At 40.4% G+C, this 22,046-nt stretch overlaps 1 protein-coding gene across 4 annotated transcripts in view; it reads left to right on the plus strand.

The window, feature by feature from the left end:
• ADGRB1 (adhesion G protein-coupled receptor B1) overlaps positions 1-20,153 on the plus strand; it is a 263,708-nt gene extending 243,555 nt beyond the window's left edge. For 2 of the 4 annotated variants that reach the window (XM_051971170.1, XM_051971172.1), the window contains 5 exons: positions 2,844-2,883; positions 7,256-7,974; positions 11,175-11,210; positions 13,371-13,481; positions 19,094-20,153. In XM_051971170.1, coding sequence (XP_051827130.1) covers positions 2,844-2,883; positions 7,256-7,974; positions 11,175-11,210; positions 13,371-13,481; positions 19,094-19,291 — 1,104 coding nt within the window. In that variant the 3' untranslated portion in view covers positions 19,292-20,153. Of the gene's footprint in view, positions 1-2,843; positions 2,899-7,255; positions 7,975-11,174; positions 11,211-13,370; positions 13,482-19,093 lie in introns of all 4 variants that reach the window. The other 2 variants (XM_051971169.1, XM_051971171.1) reach the window with 1 other exon arrangement.
• The last annotated feature ends 1,893 nt before the right edge of the window (positions 20,154-22,046 follow it).

Raw genomic sequence — 22,046 nt, forward strand, 5'->3', positions numbered from 1 at the left:
CCCCCCCTTTTTTTTTGGTTTCCAAGTAGGAACCCCCCTGGCTTTTCCCGTTAATTTACAGGGTCAGTACTTCTAAGTAATGATAAAATCATAGGGTTTGAGCTTAAAAAAAAAGAAAGAATTTTAAAAACCAGAGATGCCTCTGATCCATCCCCCTCATCTTATGGTTATATCACCAGAGGAAGACTGGTGCTTAGAAGAAGTTCTCCAAAAGCTACCCAGCCTTCCTTCTTCTCAAATAAACCACATTGGAATTAGTGTCTAAGAGAAGATGAGACGCAGGACTATGGGAAACTCAGAAGAGAGACAAATAGAGAGAGAGCCAGAGATACTTGAGAGATAAACAGACAGAAATGGAGAGACTGAGCTTGAGTAGTAAGAGAGAGGTTGTTCATCACAGTACGCTTCATGGTAAGAAGGGGGCATTTGAATCTCTCCTCCCTCCACAACAAGTGATTATCCAGTCTCTTCTTGAAGATACCGGTCTCCTGCCCTCATGGAATACACAATATGATCAAAGAATAAGATTTGGATAGTGATAACTCTAATTCAAATTAATATGATCAGTTTAATAAAAGAGAAATAAGCACAGTGTTAGGGAAAGATTAGAGGAAAGGGAGAATATTTCTTTTTGTTATCCATTGATATAATAATGACATAGATAAATAGATGGATATAGATATACTTAGATATATATATATAGATATACAGAAATATTGACATATGTGGATATAGACAGATAGATATAAATATACCTATATACAGATGTAGATATATATATATATAGATATAGACAGATAAATAGATATAGATATACAAAGATATATAAAGATATAGATATTGATAGACATAATAATGGCATAGATGGATGGATATAAATATCATAGATATAGATATATGTAAATATTGATTTATGTATAGACAGATAAATAGATATAGATATACATAGATATTGATATAGCTACAGACATAGCTATGGATAGGTTTAGCTATGCCTAGATATATACAGATATAATATACAGATACAGATACGGATAGATATAGACAGATAAATAGACATAATTATACAAAGATATATAAAGATACAGATATTGATAGACATAATAATGGCATAGATAGATGAATGGATATAGATATACCTAGATATCTATAGATACAGATGTAAGTAGATATTAATATATGTAAATATAGACAGATAAATAGATATATAGATATACATAGATATTGATATATATAGATATAGACAGATAAATAGATATATAGATATGCATAGATATTGATATATATATAGATATAGATAAATAGATATAGCTATACAAAGATATATAAAATATAGATATTAATAGACATGATAATGATATAGATAGATGAATGGATATAGATAGATATAGATATAAGTAGATATTAATATATATAGATATAGACAGATAGATATGGATATACATAGATATTTATATACGTAGATTAGAGATACAGATATATATATGCAAATATATATATATATATATATATCAAATGTATATATACAGAGGAAGAGAGAGACAGAAAGAGAGAGAAGGGGAGGTAAATAGAGAAGGAGGGGAGTAGATAGATATTGCTTGAAGATTTGCAAAACTCTATACATAGTTATCTCATTTGATCCTCACAAGAGCCCTGGGAGGTAGATGCTATTATCATGCCCATTTGACAGATGAGAAAAATAAGCATCAAAGAAGTTAAATGATTTGCCCTGGGTCATATAATTGGTAAGTATCTGAAGCATGATTCAAATTCAGGTCTTATCTGTCTCCATATCTAATGTACTATCATAGTGTATTTAAATTAGCATCAGTCTAGCCATCCAAAGACCTGGGTTTTATTCCTGGATTATACTTTTATAGATTATATGACTCTTGGCAAATCATTTTTGCCTCTAAACTTCAGTTTCTTCATCTGTCAAATGGGCATCATAATTCTTGCGCAGTGTATTTTACTATATCTATGAGAAGCAAAGTTAAATTGGAGTGAAAAGGCCTGCCTGGGTTCATTATCCTGCCTCTAATATTTATTGTGTGACTTTAGTCAAGTCATGTCCTGTAAGAATAAGTTATATTGTTTTTAAATGGAGTTAATAGTAGAGAGCAGTAGAATAGTGAGTCCTATCTCCAACACATACTGGCTATGTGACTGGAGAAGTCTTTTAATCTTTCAAGCCCCTCAGGTAACTGCCTAAGACTATACATTATAGATTTTTTAATCAACAAGCATTTATTAAGAGCCTACTATGTGCCAAACCCATACAAAAGTGAAACAATCCATCTCCTCAAGAAGCTTACTTTCTTACAGGGGAGAAAACATGACAGGTATCTATGTTGTATCTATTCAGTGTAGATACAAAATCAATAAATACAAGGCAGTTAAGGAGAGAGGGCTCTCACAGGTTATTTGTGTCGAAGGTAGTTTTGAATCTTGAAGGCAGCCAGAGATTGCAAAAGCTAAAGGAGAAGAGAGAAAAAATTCCAGAGATAATGGATGGTCAGGACAAAAAGGTGATGGAAGATGAAGCATCATTTATGAGCAAGAGCAAATAAGCCATTATGACTAGACCATCAAATGATGTGGAAGGATGTAATGTGTAAGACAGAAAGTGGCAAGTGTTCACATACCTGGATTTTTCTACTCTAAACCAAAAAAAGCAATAATAATACACCAATCATCTCAGAAAATTTGTGTTCTAAGTGAAGTACCTTAGAGCCTGGGGTTTTCTGCACAAAGGGAATTTCTGATGGTTATTTAGGATGAGGTAAACTCTTTGCCCTACACCCCATCTCTGTTCACCCTGGGCTCTCCTCTCTGTCTTTCAGACTGATTTTGAGAAGGATGTGGATATGGCCTGTAGATCAGGTGAGCACCTGACAGGTGAGAAATCAACAAGGGACCTGCATTTGGGGGTCCGCCTTGGCTTTCTCTTTACTTCATGTCCTTGTTTGTGCAGAATCTGTGTGGGGTGTGGGAGGGGGTAGAAAGGGTGCACGTATCTGTATATAGGTGTTTATGCCTTTTGTCTCCTTCTAGCTCCCTGCTTCTGGACTCGGGCTGGGCTGCTGCCATATCCTTTAGCCTTTCCTTCCCTGTCTAATAGGGGTTAATTTGGTTTTGCTTCAGAGCAAGTGAAGGAAATTCTTTCTCCAATACTCAAGCCTTTTTTTATCCCTCCCTGCCCCCCCCATCTCCTGTGTCCCTGGCCAGCCCATAATTCTTCATGTCTACACTGCAGGAATGAAGGGAGGCTGTTTTCTCAAGTGTTATGCCAGGGGAGGGCAATAAAGTCCACTGGCACCTAATGGTGTATATTTTCTGTGGCCATAGCTAAGAACTGAACAGGAAGATATATAGAAAAGAAAGAGAAGACCCAGGCTCACCTCTAGGAAATTCAACCTGGAAAAGGAGACATCTTCTGCCTTTGGGGGATGCTGAGTCTAAAGAAAAGCTACAATCTTTGTCATCAGGGAATCCCTCTTTTCAGGGAGAAGATGCTAATAAGATCCATATCTCGCCCTCAGAGAGTTCCTGTTCCTGTTCCCATACCCCAGAATATGGTTCAGAAGAGCAGATTTCTCATAGTGATTTGGCTTCTTCTTCACCAAAATGTTCTTTTTCTCCATTTTAAGAGACAGGCTCCCCAAGCTCCCTTCATGTTCCTCCATACTTTGGGATCTCGCTATTAAGCCTTTCCCTCTTTGCCTTTCCCTCCCATGTAAATAAGCTGCCTTTTATCTGTCACTGGGAATCTGGATTTCTCCTTTGCAGGTTTTTCCTACCTGTCTGATAGTTGGATCTGGGCTGAAAAAGGAAATTCTTCTTTTTAGCCTGTGGCTTAAGTAATATGCCCTTAGTCAGCAGGCATTTGTAGGGGTATAGAAGGTGGAGTCAAGAGTTAGAAAGGATCATAGAATCTGTGTAGAAAATGAGATGCCAAGTGTGGAAGGTACCTTTTTGGTAGGTATGACAGAGTAAAAAGAGCAATTGAGCTCATAATAACAAAGTTGAGCTTCCTCTTCTTTGATTTCTACCCTTGGGGAGCCTTGAGGCTAAGGGCAGCCACAAGGTCTATTGTCAGAAAACCCTTCTCAGGGACAAGATGTGGATCCTGCTCATTAAAATCCAAGCTCTTGTTCCCAACTCCACTGAGACTCTCCTCCTTCTTCCAGAATGGGCCATGTGGCCCCACTGACCCATAGACCCTGGTCCCACCCCTTCTCCCTTTCCCTAACAGAAAATGAGGGTCTTAGACATAGTAACATATAAAGTCTTTTCCAATTCTAAATTCCATGATCTTATTAAGATTTTAGAAAGGTCTTAGAAAGATTGTCCATGATCTAGACACTGACCTATGGAATTATAATCATCATCATCATCATCATTAATATTATTATTATTATTTTGCCGAGGCAATTGGGGTTAAGTGACTTACACAGCTGGGAAGTGTTAAGTGTCTGAGACAGATTTGAATTCAGATCCTCCTGACTTCAGGCTGGTGCTTTATCCACTACACCACTTAGCTGCCCCAACCTATGGAATGATTGAAGTCCTATCCCCACTCTTCCTTGCTTCCCTAATTTTTGAAAAGGGACATGACTGGGCCCTTCTGGCTGAACACCCTTTGACTTTGATGGCTAAGCTCTGATTGACCCTCATTGACATACATTCCCCTCCAGGAAGATCAAATTCACTCAATAGTCTGATGTCCACGTTAACATCCAGTTACTCTCACCAAAGTCAGCGGCCTTCACTGACCCAGTTCCCATCCAGTAAAATGCGTTGCTGACTTTAAGGAACGCCAAACCCCCACCCTCAGTCTCAGGCCCTAGCCTTTCCTTTCCCCTTTGAGCAATTCTTTTAACATCCCTTTCCCTGACCTCTTGGGTTGAGTTATTTGATCTCAGCAGACCCGCCTTCTAGGGCCTGGCTCCAGATCTTGTCCTTCTTGCTTCACTTCACCTCGGACCTCTTTGCCTGCAATTTAATGCTTTTTTTTTGCAGCCTGGACCCTGCCACCTGCACAAGTTGGGGTTCCCGCAAGAGACAAAGAGTAGATGTGCTTGTGTGTCTGTGTCTGTGTGTATGTGTTCATATTGTTTGTACTGCCCTGGATCTGGGTCCCACTCTCCAAACTGGCCTGGACTCCCCTAAGTCTGAAAATCTTCTGAGGACAATGAAAGTTGGCCAATCAGGGTAGGGTCTTTGGACCAACATTCCCAATTCTATCTTAAGTCCTTAAGTTAGGTTATCCTACCAAATAATAATTAGTACTAGGGAAAAATCATAACTTGATCAATGCCAACATTAATTTGCAGGATCATGGCATGATAAGGTTGTTTTTCTGGTAATAATAATAATGTAGTGCTTTAAAGTTTACAAGGTGCCTTTTTTCCAACAACTGTTTAGTAAGTTCCTACTATGTGCCAGGCACTATGCTAAGCACTTTACAAATATTATCTTATTTGATCCTCAAAACAATTTTGGAAATAGGTGCTATTATCATCTTCATTTCACAGATGAGAAAACTGAGGCACCCATTTAATAAGCACCTACTGTGTGCCAAGCACTATGCTAAGTACTTTACAAATGTTATCTTATTTGATCTTTACAACAATCCTGGAAGTAGGTGCTATTATTATTTTCATTTCACAGATGAGAAAACCGAGGCAAACAGCAGTTAAGTGACTTCTCCAAAGTCACATAGCTAGAAAGTGTTTAAGGCAGGATTTGAATTCAGATCTTCTGGACTTCAAATCCAGTGTTCTATCCACTTCATTGTGTAATCAATAATAAATCTTTTTAGTCATTTATACCTCAGTTTCATCCACTATAAAATGAGAATACTATCATTTTAGAGGCTTTGATGGGAACCAACTGAGAAAAATCAGGGAAAGGACTTAAGTGAAATGGAAAGGATCTTGAACTTCCTATCAGAAGACCTGGGTTCAAGTCTTCTATTTGTTGCCTCTGTGCTGTTGGGCAAGTCACTTAATATCTCTTGCTTCAGTTTACTTTCTTGTAAAATGTATGGATTGGACTAGGTGACCTACAATGCCCTCCCAAGTTCTGCATTTTATGAACTTATCTAGACACAGTATCACAAGATAGACACAGTATCACAAGATATCAAAGTTGAAATGAGACCTTTTAGGCACATAAACCAAACCATGGCTGAATAGGAACCTCATCCAAAACATCCCTGGCAAGTTCTTTCAGCCTTCACTTGCTAGAATACCTTCGGGAATAGGGGTGCTCACTGCCCATTCATTTATCAAACACAATCCAACTCATATACTACTATATTCAGACCACTATTTAATGCTGGAATTGACTCAGAGTTCAGATGAGATAGGTTCCCTGTCTTTATGTACCACATGGTTTAATAAAAAGAAAAACATTAAGCACCGATAACTGCATATTATTTTATGAGCAGTGCATCAGAGAGGGACATTTTACTATGTAAGGTATCACAGTGAACATTGCTATCCACCAGAGGGAGGTATTGTGGGACAGAACTGATTGTTACACAATTCTTTTCATATGAGCCAAATCATTTTCCCTGCAGCTTCCCTTCCCTGAAATCTTATTTTTCCCAAAGATGACCCTGATTTTTCATAGTAACCATTTTCTGATTTTACTCTGCTCTCTTGGCTCTGCCTCCAATAGTAATCATTTTTTCAAAGGAAAAATGAAATCATTTTACATGGATGCAGAGAATGGCAAATCAAATAATTGCCTTTTTGTATGATCTATTTTGTCAACTAATTAGTATCTTTAAGGGTCACCGACCACCTAGGAGAAGGTAGCAAAACTTAACCTATTTGATTATCTCTGTTAGAGTGGCACAGTGTGCTTATGTCAGATAAGACAAGAGTCCAGAGCCATACAATGCCCTTTCCCAGAGGTTTCAAATCTGCTGTTTAAATGAAGCTGAACCAGATTAAAATGTAATTGGAACATGTTTAACAAAATAAATAAAAATGCAGCATAACAGAAGTAATGCTAATTTGTGGTTCTCTAAATTAATAGGGATCCGTTTCTGTTTGAGTTTGAGGCCTCCAGACCACTCAAGGTCTATCCCACACAGAGCAGAGACCCAGACCCCCATTGGAGTGGGGCTGTCCCAGCTGGCCCGGGGGTTTGGGGAGGGAGCATGAATGTGTGAGTGACCCTGCGGTCTCACAGAAAGGGATAATCCTGAGTTTCCTTTTGCTTTGTGTCTCCCTTTCTGCAGTGTTGAACAAGGATATCACGGCCTGCAGGACCTCAACTATCACGGGGACCCTGAAGCGCCCCTCCATTCAGGATGAAGAGAAACTGAAACTCAATCATCCCAAGACCCCCTCTAACTTTAACAGTCTTCCCACCAATGTGTCCAAGATGCACCTTCAGGGGTCACCCCACTATCTGGGCGGGGTCAACCTGGGTGAGTTTGCCAACCACACGCTGACGCTTAAGAAAGACAAGACCCCCAAGTCCATCTATATCTGCGATGGGGACATCTTTAAGAAGCTGGACTCCGAGCTGAGCCGGGCCCAGGAGAAGGTGCTGGACACCAGCTATGTGATCCTGCCCACCAACACCGCCACCCTCCGGGCCAAGCCCCCCAAGGAAGAGGGGAAATACAGCATCAACATTGACCACATGCCCCAGACCCGCCTCATCCATCTCAACATGGCAGCTGACTCAGGCTATGGGGTGAAGAGCCCACCCCGAGAGCCAGCCTCATGTCCTGAGGCCCAAGCCCCATCCCTGACTCCTGCACAGCCCCCAGCCCCACCTTCAGCCCCACCCCCACCTCAGCAGCAGCCCCTTCCCCCACCCCCAGCTCCTCACAGCCTGGCCCCGGAGCCACACCCCAGTAACCTAGGTGAGCCTAGCAGTGAAGGGGCACCCACGGGGATCGTGAACAAGAGCGAGACTGTCTCCACGCTCTCCATGAGCTCCCTGGAGGTGAGTGGCCAATATTCCTTCAAGTATAAAATACTATAATTGGGCCCAATATAGGCTGTCCTCCCAGCATGAAAAACCTTTTAAGTAAAATGGAAATTAATTTAAAAATTTGCAAATAGGTATTGATATATATATAATATATATATATATATATGCATACACACACACACACATATGGTATGACACAAATGTGTAAAGTACTGTACTTAGCACTTAGTATTCAAACATTAGAAATCACATTTTAGAGGAATTAATGGAATTTTTTCAGGAACTTCATTAGTGATTAGACTGAACTTCTTGAGAACAGGGAACATTTTTTTTCAACTTTTCTTTTTATCTCAAGTTTTAGCAGTGTCTGACATATAGTAGATACTTAATAAATCACACACACAGTCACATACACACACAAATTACATTGTGCTGCCCTTAGAGAAATCATAGGCAAATGGGGAAGTATAACATATAATCAAATAAAGATCCTCAAAGATATAACATATACCAAAGAAGAGAAGCAGCAATCTAGAAAAACTGACATGGTTTGAAGAGGGGAAGACTGCTTCCAGCTTCGTGGAGAAGATATACAGGGCTCTGAAGGAAGATAAGAATGTCAGGAGGAAGAAAGGCAGAGGAAACTGTCTCCCAGGTTTGGCAGCAGCAGCTTGCATTGGGCAGGAGAGGACAAGTCAGATTGGGAAGTGCCAGAGAGTGTCTGCTTTAGTTGTCTAGGAGAGATTTAGAAGGGAAAAAAGAGTGAAGAAAGCCTGGAAACAGGAGTAGGAGCCAGGTGGAGGGCTTAAAAGGCCAGACGCAGGAGATTATAAGTTATCCTGTAGACCAGAGGTTCTCAAAGTGGGGTCCAGAGGCCATTTCCAGAGGTCCACAGGGTCAAAAGTTATTTCATAATAATATTATGACATTTTAATTTAAACAAAAGATATTTGGAGTATCCTCATTAGTTTTTAAGAGCATAAAGGGGTCTTGACATCAAAAAGTTTAAGAACCACTAATATAGATGGAACCAATGCAATCATTTGAGCTGGAGACAAACATGATCACACATTTTTTTAGTTAGGAAGATTATTTTGGCAGCTGTCTACATGATGGCCTGGAGAGAGGAGAGGTCTGCTGTATAATGTAAAAAGGGCACTGCTTAGTAGCCTTACTAAGGCTTAATATCAACCAGTTTCTCTTTCCCTTTTCTTTCCTCTTCTTTTTTCCTTTCTCCTTCCTTTATCTTTTCCTTTTTCCTTTTCCCTCTCCTCCTTCTTCTTTTCTTTCCCCTTCTTCTTCTCTTTCCCCTTCTTCCTTTTTCCTGTCTCCTTCCTCTTCCCTGTCCTTCTCTTCTTCTTCCCCTTTTCTTTCTTCTTTCCCCTTTCCTTCCCCTTTCCTTTACTCTTCTTCTTTCTCCTTCTCTTTTTCTTCTCCTTTATCCTTCTTTATCCCCTTTCTCTTCTCCTTTCCTTTCTTTCCTCTTCCTCTTCTCCTTCTCCTTTCCTTTTCCTCTTCTCTTTCCCCTTCTTCTCTTTTCCTTCCTTTTTCTTTTACCCTTACTCTTCTCTTTCCCTTTTTTCTTTTCCCCTTCCTCTTCTTCTCCTTCCACTTTCCTTTCCCCTTCATCTTCTTTCTCTTTCCCCTTTCCTCTTCCTCTTCTCCTTCCCCTTCTCTTTTCCTTTTTCTTTTCTTTTTCCTCTTCTCTTTCCCCTTTCCTTTTCCTCTTCTCCTTTTCCCTTCTCCTTTCCTTTCCCCTTCTTCCTCTCTTTCTCCTTCCTCTTTCCTTTATCCCTTCTCTTTCCCCTTCTCCTTTTCTTTTCCTTTCTCCTTTCTCTTCTCCTCCTCTTTCTCTTTCTCCTTCTTTTCTTCCCCCCTTTTTCTCCCCATTTCTTTCAATCCCTTCCTCCCGTTTTCTTTTCTTCCTGCAAAGTGGCATATAATTAGACATATATTTCTCCCTTAGTTGCTATGCTGATAATACGGAGCTAGGGGGCAACTTAGAGCTATACTTTCAAACAAGAGGCAAAGGAGCACAGGCTAGAGCTAGTTTCCATCATGGTACCTCCTTAAGGCAGCTAGGTGGCATACTGGATACAGAGCTGAGTCTCTAGTCAGAAAGACATGAGTTCAAATCCAGTCTCAGACACATACTGCCTGGATGATCCTGAGCAAATCATTAACCTCAAACTGTGCCTCAGTTTTCTCATCTGTAGAAAAGGGAACATGATAATACTGATGAGATAATATTTGTAAGTCACTTAGCATAATGCCTAGCACATAGTAGGTGCTTGGCTGTTCTTTTTCCTATTGTAGCATACTGAGATAATGTATTTTGCATTATTCCCTTTTCTTTTACTGAGGCAGTTGCCTCAATTTCCCCATCTGTAAAAAGGGGAACATAATAACACCAATGAGATAATATGTGTAAGGCACTTAGCATAATGCCTGGCACATAGTAGGCATTTAATAAATGCTGTTTTCTTCCCTATTGTAACACTATACTAAGATAACATATCTTGCATTGTTCCTACCTTAGTTTTCCTTTACTGTCATTCACATATGCCCAACTCTTTTTGATCCTGTGGACCATACTATCCATGGGCCATTCTTGGCAAATTTACTGGAGTGGTTTGTTTTTGTTGCCATTTTTTTCTCAGTGGATTAAGGATACATAACTTGCCCAGCATCACACAGCTAAGTGAGTGTCAAAGGCTAAATTTAAACTCATAACTTCCCGACTCCAGACCTAGTGCTCTATCCACTGGGCCTTCTAGCTGCCCTTTTCTTCTCCCTGCCTTACTTCTATTTCATAAGAGTTTCCACTGCTTTCTTATTGTAGTCCCTGCCCTGGACTTTATTCCCCTTCGATGTCTTTCCACCTGCATCCAAAACTGTATTTAGAAAATGCTCTGAAAAACTCGTTGGCACTGAGACTGTGATAATACCTTTGGTTTTATCCCCATTTCAACATGAGGGCCAGGAGCAATAATGATGGAATTTCAAGCAGTTTGGGAGTGAAGGGGGAAAGTGTGTGATCCAGGGGCCTCCTGCAACACTTAAGATCAGCCCCCTCAAGAAGAAGGAAGGAGGAAAGGGCAATGATGTTAGGATTGAAGGGGAACCAAGGGATAGAGCTGGTAAAAAATTCATGCATGTTTTAAGAGTAATTTGCAAATTCCCACTGAGCTTTCTCTTCCTTATCTTCACAGAGGAGGAAATCTCGGTATGCAGAGCTGGATTTTGAGGTGGGTGTCTCTTTCACTCCCTGCATGTCTTTCTCTTATCCTCAGGATTCCCCTGCTTGAAGGGGAGGAAAGGCCACTGTCTCTGGGGTATCGATGGTTGGATAGAGAAATTTTCTGAGAAACAGGGAAGGATCTCTGACCTTGCTAGTTTATTCACAAGTCTAACATGGGGAAAGTATGACTTGACAGAAGTCTGTGTGAAAAAAAGATCTGGAGCCTATCTGGGGGCTGCAGGCTCAGCATGACTTAGCTAAAGTGTGATGTGACAGTCAAAAATAATAACATAAAAGTATTGTGCTCTTGCATTGCATTGGAAGGCATAGTTTGAAGGAATAGGGAGTGGATGGTTCTCCACTCCTCTCCCATGCTGAATAATAGCTGGTATTTCTATAGCACTTTAAAGTTTGCAAAAGCTTTTATAAGCTTCTCATTTGATCTTCACAACAATCGTGGGAGGTGGGTACTGTAATTATTCCCATTTCATAGATGAGAAAACTGAAGTGATTTGAGGGTAATTGACTTGCCCAGAGTCACTCAACTAGAAAGTTTTTAAAGCTGAATTCAGACTTACATTTGGGGAATTATGTTCGGTTTTAGAAGCCACAATTTAGGGGAGGCATTGTTAAGTCAAAGAGAATTTGAAGTAGATCAGATAGAATGTTAAGAGACATCAAACCTGCCACATAAAGATTAGTTGAAAGACCTGAGGAGGTTTAGCTGGGAGAAGATTTATAACAGACATAAATGATAGCTGTTTTAAAGAGGCAGATAGGTGACACAGTGGATACAGCATAGAGTCAGGAACAACTGAATTCAAATACAGCCTCAGACTCTTACTAGCTGTGTGGACTCCTAACTTCTACATCAATTTCCTCATCTGATTAGACTTGTTCTAATCCCTTGAGGGAGAGAACTAGGGAGAAAGGAGTAGATATTGCAAAGAAGCAAATTTAGGCTTGACATTAAAAAAAAAAAACTTCCTAAATTTAAGATAATCCAAAATATGTTGAATTGCCATGGAAGGTAGTGAGCTGCTCTTTACTGGAAGTTTTCAAACAAATGCTAGATTAATGTGTTAGAGTGGGGATTCTTTTTCATGGACAGGTGGGCATGGATGGCTGCTAAGGTCCTTTTGGAGACAGTTAAAAGACATAATCAAGGAAAAGTAGGGGATGGAAATAAGCATTTATTTAGGACCTACTAAGTGTCAGACACTGCACTAAGCACTTTATAAATAGTATTTCATCTGAGAGTCAAGAGAGGCTGAATCTGGAGATAGGAAATCCTGAGTTTAAATCCTCTCAGATACCTATTAGTTGAATGGCATTAAGCCATTCAATAAACATTTATTAATCACCTACTATGTGCCAAGCACTGTGCTAAGTGTTGGAAATTCAAAAAGAGACTAGGATAGTCCTATCCTCAAAGAGCCTTCAATCTAATGTGAGAGACAACTTGCAAATATATACAAAGCAAGCAATATACAGGATAAATAGGAAGTAATCACCCACTGGAAATTAGAGGAGTTGAGGAAAGCTTTCTGGTGAAAATGTAGTTCTCTTGGAATTTGAAGAAATCCATTGAAGCCTGAAAGTAGGCAGTCACTTAGCCTCTGTCAGCCTCAGTTTCCTCATCTGTAAAATGGAGATAAGAATAGCTCCTATCTCACAGTGTTGTTGTGAGGATCCCATGAGATAATAATTGCAAAGTGCTCAGCACAGTGCCTGACACATAGCAGGTGCTGTATAAATGTTATCTATTATCATTATTATGAAGATCAAATTAACTAATATATGTATAGCATTTTGTAAATTTTAAAGCAGTATATAAATGCTAGCTATTATTATTCTACTCAAGATTCTTTATAACTTTATGAACCCCAACTCTAACTTGTAAACCAAGTCTAATAGAGATCTGTTTTCTGAGAATTCCTTTGTGGATAAAGTGAGTCCCAGAGAGTTCACTGATTGACATTTCAAGGGTCCCCTACCGCATCAGTAAGGGAAATTGAATGCAGCTTCAGGCCAGATATGACTAGGCACTTAGCCATAACCCCTACGACTTGAAAGCCAGTGTTTCTGAAACCGATGAAAACTCCAGGGTGACCATTAATTTCTCTCTCCATCATGCTTTGTTGTAAGTATTTCTCCCTTTCCCCAGAAAATAATGCACACCCGGAAACGCCATCAGGACATGTTCCAGGACCTGAACCGTAAGCTGCAGCATGCAGAGAAGGAGAAAGAAAAGGAGCCACCTGTTGCAGAGAGTAAGGTCAGTGACCTTGTCTAAGAGCCAAGGGCTTAAAGCCTAGTGTGGTCCATGGAGCCCCAGGCTGGGCATCAGGAGTACTGGCATTCAGTCTCTGCTCTGTCAAAAAACTCACTGTGTAATCTTCACTCAAGCCCATTCCCCTCTCTGGACTTGATTTCCTTTTCCATAAAAATCCAAGGATTAGATTAGTTCATCCCTAAAGTCCATTCTATCTTTAACATTCGGGAAGGTCTAGGAAGGGCAGCCAATTTGGGGAGGGACATGAAATCATAGAAGGGAGTTTAATTCAGTCAGTCAATAAGCATTATTTGTTTTGTATATACCAGGTGCTGGGCTAAGCCCTGACAATACAGAAAAAAGAAAAAATAGTCTCTGTTCCCAAAGAGCTGAGCCTTCTTTCTAATGGGAGACACCGTGTAAATAGCTACAGACATATGAAATATATACAAAGTAGTGGGAATTGATTTCAGAGGGGGAAAGTCCCCAGCAGCTGGGGGTGATGGAGGAAACTGGAAGAGACTTTCCACAGGAGGAAATGGAATTGGAGCTGAATCCTGAAGGAAATCTGCGATTCCAAAAGACTGGGATGATAAAAGAGAACATCTTGGGTAGGGGGGGCAACCAGTGACAAAGGCACAGAGAAGGGAGAAAATAGTAATAATAACAATAATAGTAATAATAATTGCTACAATGATAATAATAATAAAAGTAATTCCATTTATGGAAGTCATGTTCCAATAAGAACAAGTAGTCTATTGAAGCTGGATTGTAGAATGCATGGAGGGGGATAAAATCTAAGAAGATTAAAAAGAGAGAGATTATGAAGATAATAGGGAGCTACTGGAAATTATTAAGAGAGTGATATGCTAATACTCACACTTTAGGAAAATCACTGTGGCAGTTGAAAGGACTAAATTGAATTCAGCCCAGTAAATATCTATTAATAGTGAAAATAACAACTCCCATTTCTCTTTTGTTTTAACATTTACAAAATGTTTTCCTTAGGATAACTCTGTGAAACCAGTAGTGTAAGAATTATTAGTTTCATTTTACAGAGAAGGATATGAAAACTTAACAGAATTCTGATCTTTGTGGGTAGGATGTGTGAGGGAGAGGCAAAAAAGGGAAATTTGGAGATGTAGAGTGGTACCAGTCATGAACTCTTAATTACTGTGTGACCTCTGAGACTATTTCCCCATTGCAAAATAGAGATAATACCTACTTATCTAGCTTACAAGGTATTGTGAAGAAAGTGCAATGAAATCTTAAATCACTGTTGAAATGGGAGTTATTACTGTTCCAATTATCTAGTAGTCTCCAGATAATTTTCCTCAGCTTTCTCAAGGAGTTCAGAACCTGACTCACAATTTTTTCTTCCATTGCCAGAAAGAGACAGAGAGACATAGACATAGAGAGATACATAAATATAGACATGTGGAAAAACACACAGGCAGAGAGAGAAGGGAGATAGATGATAGATAGATAGATAGATAGATAGATAGATAGATAGATAGATAGATAGATATGTAGGGAGACAGATAGATACATACATACAGAGTTCCTTTCAGAACTAACTTCCAGAAAAGCACCATTTATGTCATGACTTCCATTTTCTTACCCTCCAGATTCTTCCTAAACCTTATGTAAGATATTGATATTCCTTTGAAACTCTGATATCCAAGTTCATTAACTCTCCCAACCATCACCTTCACTCCTTCTAAGCCAAAACCTTGATGATAATAATAATAAGGTTTATTTAACTTCTCTAGCATGTACCAATTCTTTAAGGGACAATGTGGTCAGAACGGTATTTTAGGAAAATCATTCTGACAGTTGAGGAGAGGATGAACTAACATGTGAAATAGGGAGACCAAATAGCAGACTGTTACAATAATCCAAGAATAGTGGTGCAGGTCTGAAATTGAGAAGACTCATTTTTCTGAGTTCAAATCTAGCCTCGAACACTTATTAGAAGTGTGATCCTGGTCAAGTCACTTTACCCCAGTTGCCTCAAAAAAAAGAAAAAGAAAGAAAGAAAGAAAGAGAGAAAGAAAGAAAGAACGAGAGAAAGAAAGAGAGAAAGGGGAGAAACAAAAAGACAGGAAGGAAGGAAGGAAAAAAGGAAGAAGTGAAGAAAGAAAGGAAGAAAAAGGAAGTAAGAAAGGAAGAAAGAAGGGGGGAGGGAAAGGGAAGGAAGAGAGGGAAGGAAAAGGGAAAGAGGGAAGGAAGGAAAGAAAGAAGGGAGGGAAGGAAGAAAGGAAGGAACGAAAGAAGAAAGAAAGATAGAATGAGAAGTTGGGCACTGGCTTTGGAGTTAGCAAGTTTTCTCAAACGCATAGTGAAAATGTGACACTGAGTAAATCAGCACTTCTTGGGCTGAGTTTCCTTTTCTGCAAAATAGGGATAATAATAGCACCTCCCTTACAGAGATGTTTTGAAGATATAAGGGAAAAATGTATGTAAAGTATTTTGTACTAAAAGTACTATATAAATGTTGGTTGTCATCCTCATATGGGAGGTTAGGTGGTGCAATGCGAGGTCTGGAGTTAGGAAGGCTTATCTTTGGAAGTTCAAATTTAGTCTCAGACATTTACTAGCTGTGTAACTCAGGCAGGTTACTTAACTCTGTTTGTCTCAGTTTCCTTATCTATAAAATGAACTCGAGAAGAAAATGTCAAACCACTCCAGTATCATTGCCAAGAAGATTCCAAATGGGGCTATAGAGGGTTGGACACAATTGAAAACCAACTGAATCATCATTGTAATTGTTATTTTTTATCTTCTGGAAAAAGCTGAACATACATATGTCCTAGATTCCCCACAAATTTATGTTCTATGATCTCCCTTGAGTCCTTCCTAGAGCCAACAACCATTTTATGCCATCTGGTTTGCCTCCTTATCATACCCAAACTATGGCTATTCTAAACTTCACCCTCTTCCTTAGCTTCCAAGAGCACTTCCTCCCCTCTCCTACTCAGCAGAGAACCTCACCTCTTTCTTGATTGAGAAATCTGAGGCTATTTGTCCTAAGCTGATTCTCTCCTATTGCCCCCCTCAAAATCTCTTTTCACTATCTGCTATTCTCTCCCTCTTTATTCCAATTTTCAATGAAAAAGAATTTCTCCTTGTGATGACCAACCTTTCATCTATTCCTTTGAGCTTGTCCCCTCCTATCTCCTCTTATAGCCTACCATCAATCATCTCCTTCCTCTTATCTTCAGTCTCTCTGTATTAACAGCTCCCTCCCTAATGCCTACAAACATTCCCCATCCTTAAAAACCCTTCTCTTGATCCTATTAGCCTTCTAAAATCCTCCTCTATTTCTTCTCCCTTTCAGAACTAAACTCAGAGCATTATTTATGTCATGACCCCCATTTTCTTACTTCCCAGACTTTCCTCAATCATTCTGGTTTCCAACCTCATTATTCAGCTGAAAATGGATTTTCTGTGATCAGTCATCTTTTAACTGCATTCTCCTTGACCTCCTTGAACTTTTTGCCACTAGTAACCATCCATTTCCCACTTTCTCTGGATTCTGTCTCTCTTCACCCCATCTCCCTTGCCACTTCCCTTATCCCATTGCTTCCCCAACTCTTCTGCTGTCTCCAGCACTATTGCTTCTCATCTCTTTTACTGGCTCATCATTATTTTTCTTCTCAGTATATATGAGCAAAATTTGTCTTGGGCTCCCTTCATTTCTTTCCTGATATTCTCTCACTTGATGATCTCATCAACTCTCCTGGGTTTAATTAACAACTCCCAAGGGTTTAATTAACATCAACAGTCATGGGTTTAATTAACATTTCAATGAAGATTCCTCTCAAATCTCCACATCTAGCCCTAATCTATTTTGAATATCCAACATTACTAATGGCCTAGTGGAAATCTCCACTTAGATATTTCTAACTCAAACTTTCTAAAGTGGAATGTCTTCCTCCAGTCCTCCATGTTTCTTTTGAGGGAACCATCTAAGTCACCCAGAGTTGCAAGCTCAGAGTCATTCCTCAATAATGCTCCTTCCTGACCTTTCATGTGAATAAATGAAAAGCATTTATTATGTATGCCAAGACTTGTTAGTTCTTCCCCTACTATAATTCTCAGACTTTTCCCATTTTCCCCTTTTACCCATCCTCTATCCTAATTCCTCTTGGCTCTCATCACTTTTCATCTGGAATAAGATAGCAGTCTCCCCTCTCCAATTCATTCTCCACGCTGCCACCAAACTGACCAAACAAGATCTGATCTTGCCATTCCCTTGCCCCCAAATCTTTGGGAGTCTTAATGTCTCTAGGAAAAAAAATTAAAATCTTCACCCTGCTGCTTTCCAAATCCAGCTGCAGCCGCCCCATATCTTTCTAGTCTTATTATTCTCCTTCATAAATTCCATGTTTCAGTCAGACTTGTCAAATGCTGTCCCCAAAAAGTGACATTCCATTTACCACTTTTTTTTTCTCTTTGCACAGACTTTGTACGGACTTCATGGTCAGAAGATAGTCCCTCTTCGGTCTCTAAAAAACTCTAGCTTCTTTTAAAGCAATACTCAGGGACCATCTTTTACATGAAGTCATTGCAGATCCCCATTTGTTTTTGGCCATGATGGTAGTAGTAGCAGCAGCCAGCATTGTATAAAACTTTGAGACTTGCAAAGCATTCAAATATTATTTCATTCACTTTATCCTCACAAGGATATGTATAATTATAAGTATATGCTATTATTATCCCTCTTTTACAGATGAGAAAATTGAGGCAGATAGAAGTTAAGTGACTGGGTCAGGGTTCTTTCCCTCTTGAAATCACTTTGTATTTAAAATATATATATGAGAGAGAGAGAGAGAGAGTGAGAGAGAGAGAGAGAATTCAATTGGTTCAGTCATGTGTGACTGAAGAAAACCTTTAGCAAAGATGGAGGAGAGGTTTGCCATTTTCTTCTCCAGCTCATTTTACAGATGAGGAAACTGAGGCAAACTGGATTAAATGACTTGTTTGGGGTCACACAGCAAGTGAGCATCTAAGGTTGAATTTAAACTCAGGTCTTCCTAATTCTGACTCCACACAATCAACTGTTCTGCCTAGCTGTGCTATATAGATATAGCTAGGTGAAAATATATATACACATATACATGTATATGCATAGGTATATATTGAGTATGTGAGTATACACAGGTGAGTGTACATATACAAGTATGTGCATATAACTTAGTTTTATATGAGACATGTATATGTGTATAGCTACATATTTGCATTTGCACACGTGTGTGTATGTGTATATGTGTGTGTTGTGTACTTTTCTGTGTTTATGTTAAGGCAATACTTGAACCCAGGTTTTCCTGGCTTTGGGAACAACTCTCTGCACCTTTCACCCTACTTACCATTTTGTCCACAGATTATGAGTTTCTTGAGGGCAGTTGTTTCCTTTTTTCCTCCCCCTTTCTCCTCTCCTTTCTTCTTTCCTCCTTCCCTCCCCTCTCCTTTCTTCTCTCTCATTTTTATCCCTGTCTTGGTCCATATTTGTCTTTATCTCTGATTGCTTTCCTCTATTTCTGTCTCCATCTCATTCTCTTTCTCATTTCTTTCTCTCTCCCGGTCTCTTCCTCCTCTCCCACCCTCTACAGCCAGAGAAGCAGCAGACTCCAAACAGAAGACCTTGGGACAGTGTCCGGAAAGGTCAGACAACACCGGCCTGGGTGAAAAAAGAGATAGACCTGCTCCCCCCTTCTCCACTAGAACTCAAAACCGTGGAGTGGGAGAAGACGGGGGCCACGATACCTCTGGTGGGACAAGACATCATTGACCTCCAGACCGAGGTCTGAGCTGGGGCCTGGGGCTGGGGACGAGGCAGGACTCATCTTTCTCCCCCGAACCCCATTCCCCCACACCGCCTCCCACCCCAGACTCCTGCGAGGAAACCTGCTGCACCTGGCCCCGGGACCCATGGGCCTGAGGATCCCCGGAGTGGAGGTGGGCTCGGCAGGGCCGGGGCAGGGAGGCGGCGACCCCGGTTCCCCCCGAGGAGCTGCCTCGGAGCCAAGGAGCCCGGCCTCTGGCTAGGGCACAGAGATGGGTATCTCTGGGACATACAGTAGTGTTAGGTTCTGGGAGGGGGGGGGCACAGAGATGGGCGACAGGGAGGGGGCCCGTGGCAGGCCTGCCAGCCGCTGGCCAAAGGGGACCGTCCAGCCTGCTGAGACCAGGCAGAGGAGCCAGACTGGACCCATCACGTGGTTCTGGGAAGACCTCCGAGCCCCGACAGGGTTCTAGGACTCCGTCCTGCTCTGACAGGCCCCTTGCCTGTTCTCACAGTGGGCTGTGGGAGACAGAGAAAATCCTTAGCTGGTTCTTCTCAGCCCCGAGGCCCCACGGCAGGGAGGAAGGACACACTGGTGAGCAGAAAGGCCAGCTTCCCCAGGAGCAGCCCTGGCCTCGCCTCTCAAGCCCTGGACATCCTTTTTTAAGACTCCCCCTAAATCTTCCCCCAGGGGAGAGTATTTGGACACTACTCCCCAAGCCCAGGCAGAGAGCCTCCCACACCCTGGCCCTCCCTGTGCAGAGGGCCAGAGCACCCACCCTCCAGAGGGGAAATAGGGCTGGGTGTACAGGGATGGGGGTAGGGGGGGAATCTATTTTTTTCTCTCCTTTTCTTTTCTTCAATAAAACAAGAATTAAAAATGGAAATACTCTCTCTTCTTGATCATTGCCTCTCTACCTCAGCCTGATCTTTAGAAACGATGGATTTAAGTGTATTTGGAGTCAGAAGACCTCAGTTTAGATATAGATTTCATCATTAACTTGCTATGTGCTCTTAAGACATAAGTCATTTGAACTCCCCAGGCCTCATTAGACATATCTTTAAAATAAGTATAATCTTCTTACAGAATTATTGCTGTATTTATATGCTTTGTTTTTATTTTTTCATGTAATAAACATTTATTTTCTTTCTTTTCAATCTCTACTTCTCACCCCCACTGGGGGAAAAAAATCTCTAATAAAACTTTAACAAATAGGTATAGGGAAGCAAAACAAATCAATTCCTACACTTTCCATACACAGAAATTTCTATCTCATTGTGCATTTCACCTCTGTCAGGAGGTGAGCAGCACTGTTGTTAGTCAGTCCTCCGGAGACATGGTTGATGATTATGTTGGTATTTCTTCAACATTGTTTTTCTTTATAATGTTGCTATTTTATAAATTGTTATCCTCCATCAGTCCCTAGTTTCTCTGAAAAAAAAAATCCCTTAAGCCATTTCTAATAACAACAGTATTTCATTATATTCATATAACATAATTTTCTCAGCTGTTCCACACTTGATGGGAAGCCTTTTAGTTTCCAGTTCTTTGCCATCACAAAAGGAGTTGCCATCAATAATTTTATATATATATATATAGTCTTTTCCTCTTTGTTCACTTTGGAGGTTAGGATTATAGGGATATTGTGAGGAAAACAAATGGTAAACCTGAAAGTGCTATCATCTTGGAATTTATTTTAACCTCCTCCTCCTCATTATTATTGTGACTTTTTGCCTGGGTGGAGAAGCGCCAGGCTTGAGAAAGGCCAAGAACCACTGGGTGGAGATAAGAGGCCCTGATTCTAATTCTGGCCTTGTCTTTGACTCACTGTGTGATCTGAGGGTTCCACACATTCAGAAATCCCTCAGTTTTTGTCCTTTGTTCTCAACAGAGACCAAAATGACATCACTGTTAGAATCAAGTTATGGTGTGTCCAACTGTGACTGATCAGACCAATACAAGCTCGGAATGCTCTGCCACAGGTCAGACACAAATAGTCCATATGCACATTTGGGATGGTAGGTATCTCCTATTTCTTCTGAACTACTTCAATGCTGGTTTGCTCATAGAACCTTCTCTGATGAGGGTGGTCCTGTGCCAGCATCTCCCATGTCATACAATGGATTCTAAAATTCTTAAGAGAAACCTTGCAAGTATTCTTGTATCACTTTTTCTGACCACCTTGTGAGTGCTTATCCTGTGTGAGTTCTCCATAAAATAGTCTTTTTAGCAAGTATACATTTGACATTCGAACAATGTGTCCAGCCCAACAGATTTGTGCTCTCTGCAATGGAGTTGCGATGCTTGACAGTTTATTTTGAAGAAAACAACCTCAGTGTCTGGTATCTTACATTACCAGAGGATCTTCAGAATCTTCCTAAGCAATTCAAATAAAAGTGATTCAGTTTCCTGACATGACTCTGGTAGACTGTCCAGGTTTTGTAAGCATTCAACAATGAGATCAATCAGCACAGCAACTCTGTAGACCCTCATGTGGCAGTTTGGTGGTCATTCTAATACCTGTCCTCTCCCACACTTTCCTTCAGAGCCTCCTAAACACTGAGCTAGTTCTAGCAATGTGTGTATCAATCTCCCTGGACATTTCATTTTTCCGATAGGAAAACAGACCAAGATAAATCTTTTCTGAGGATATAAAGAAAGTCAAATGTTTCAAGTTGGGATTTAAATCCAGAGAAAATGGGCTGCCTTTGGAGCTATTGTAGCAGAGTTGAGATGGCCATTCCAGAGGTGGGATTCCTACTGAGAGAAGAGTTCTGGA

Source organism: Antechinus flavipes, chromosome 1 (assembly GCF_016432865.1).
Source record: "Antechinus flavipes isolate AdamAnt ecotype Samford, QLD, Australia chromosome 1, AdamAnt_v2, whole genome shotgun sequence".
Lineage (NCBI taxonomy): Eukaryota > Metazoa > Chordata > Mammalia > Dasyuromorphia > Dasyuridae > Antechinus > Antechinus flavipes.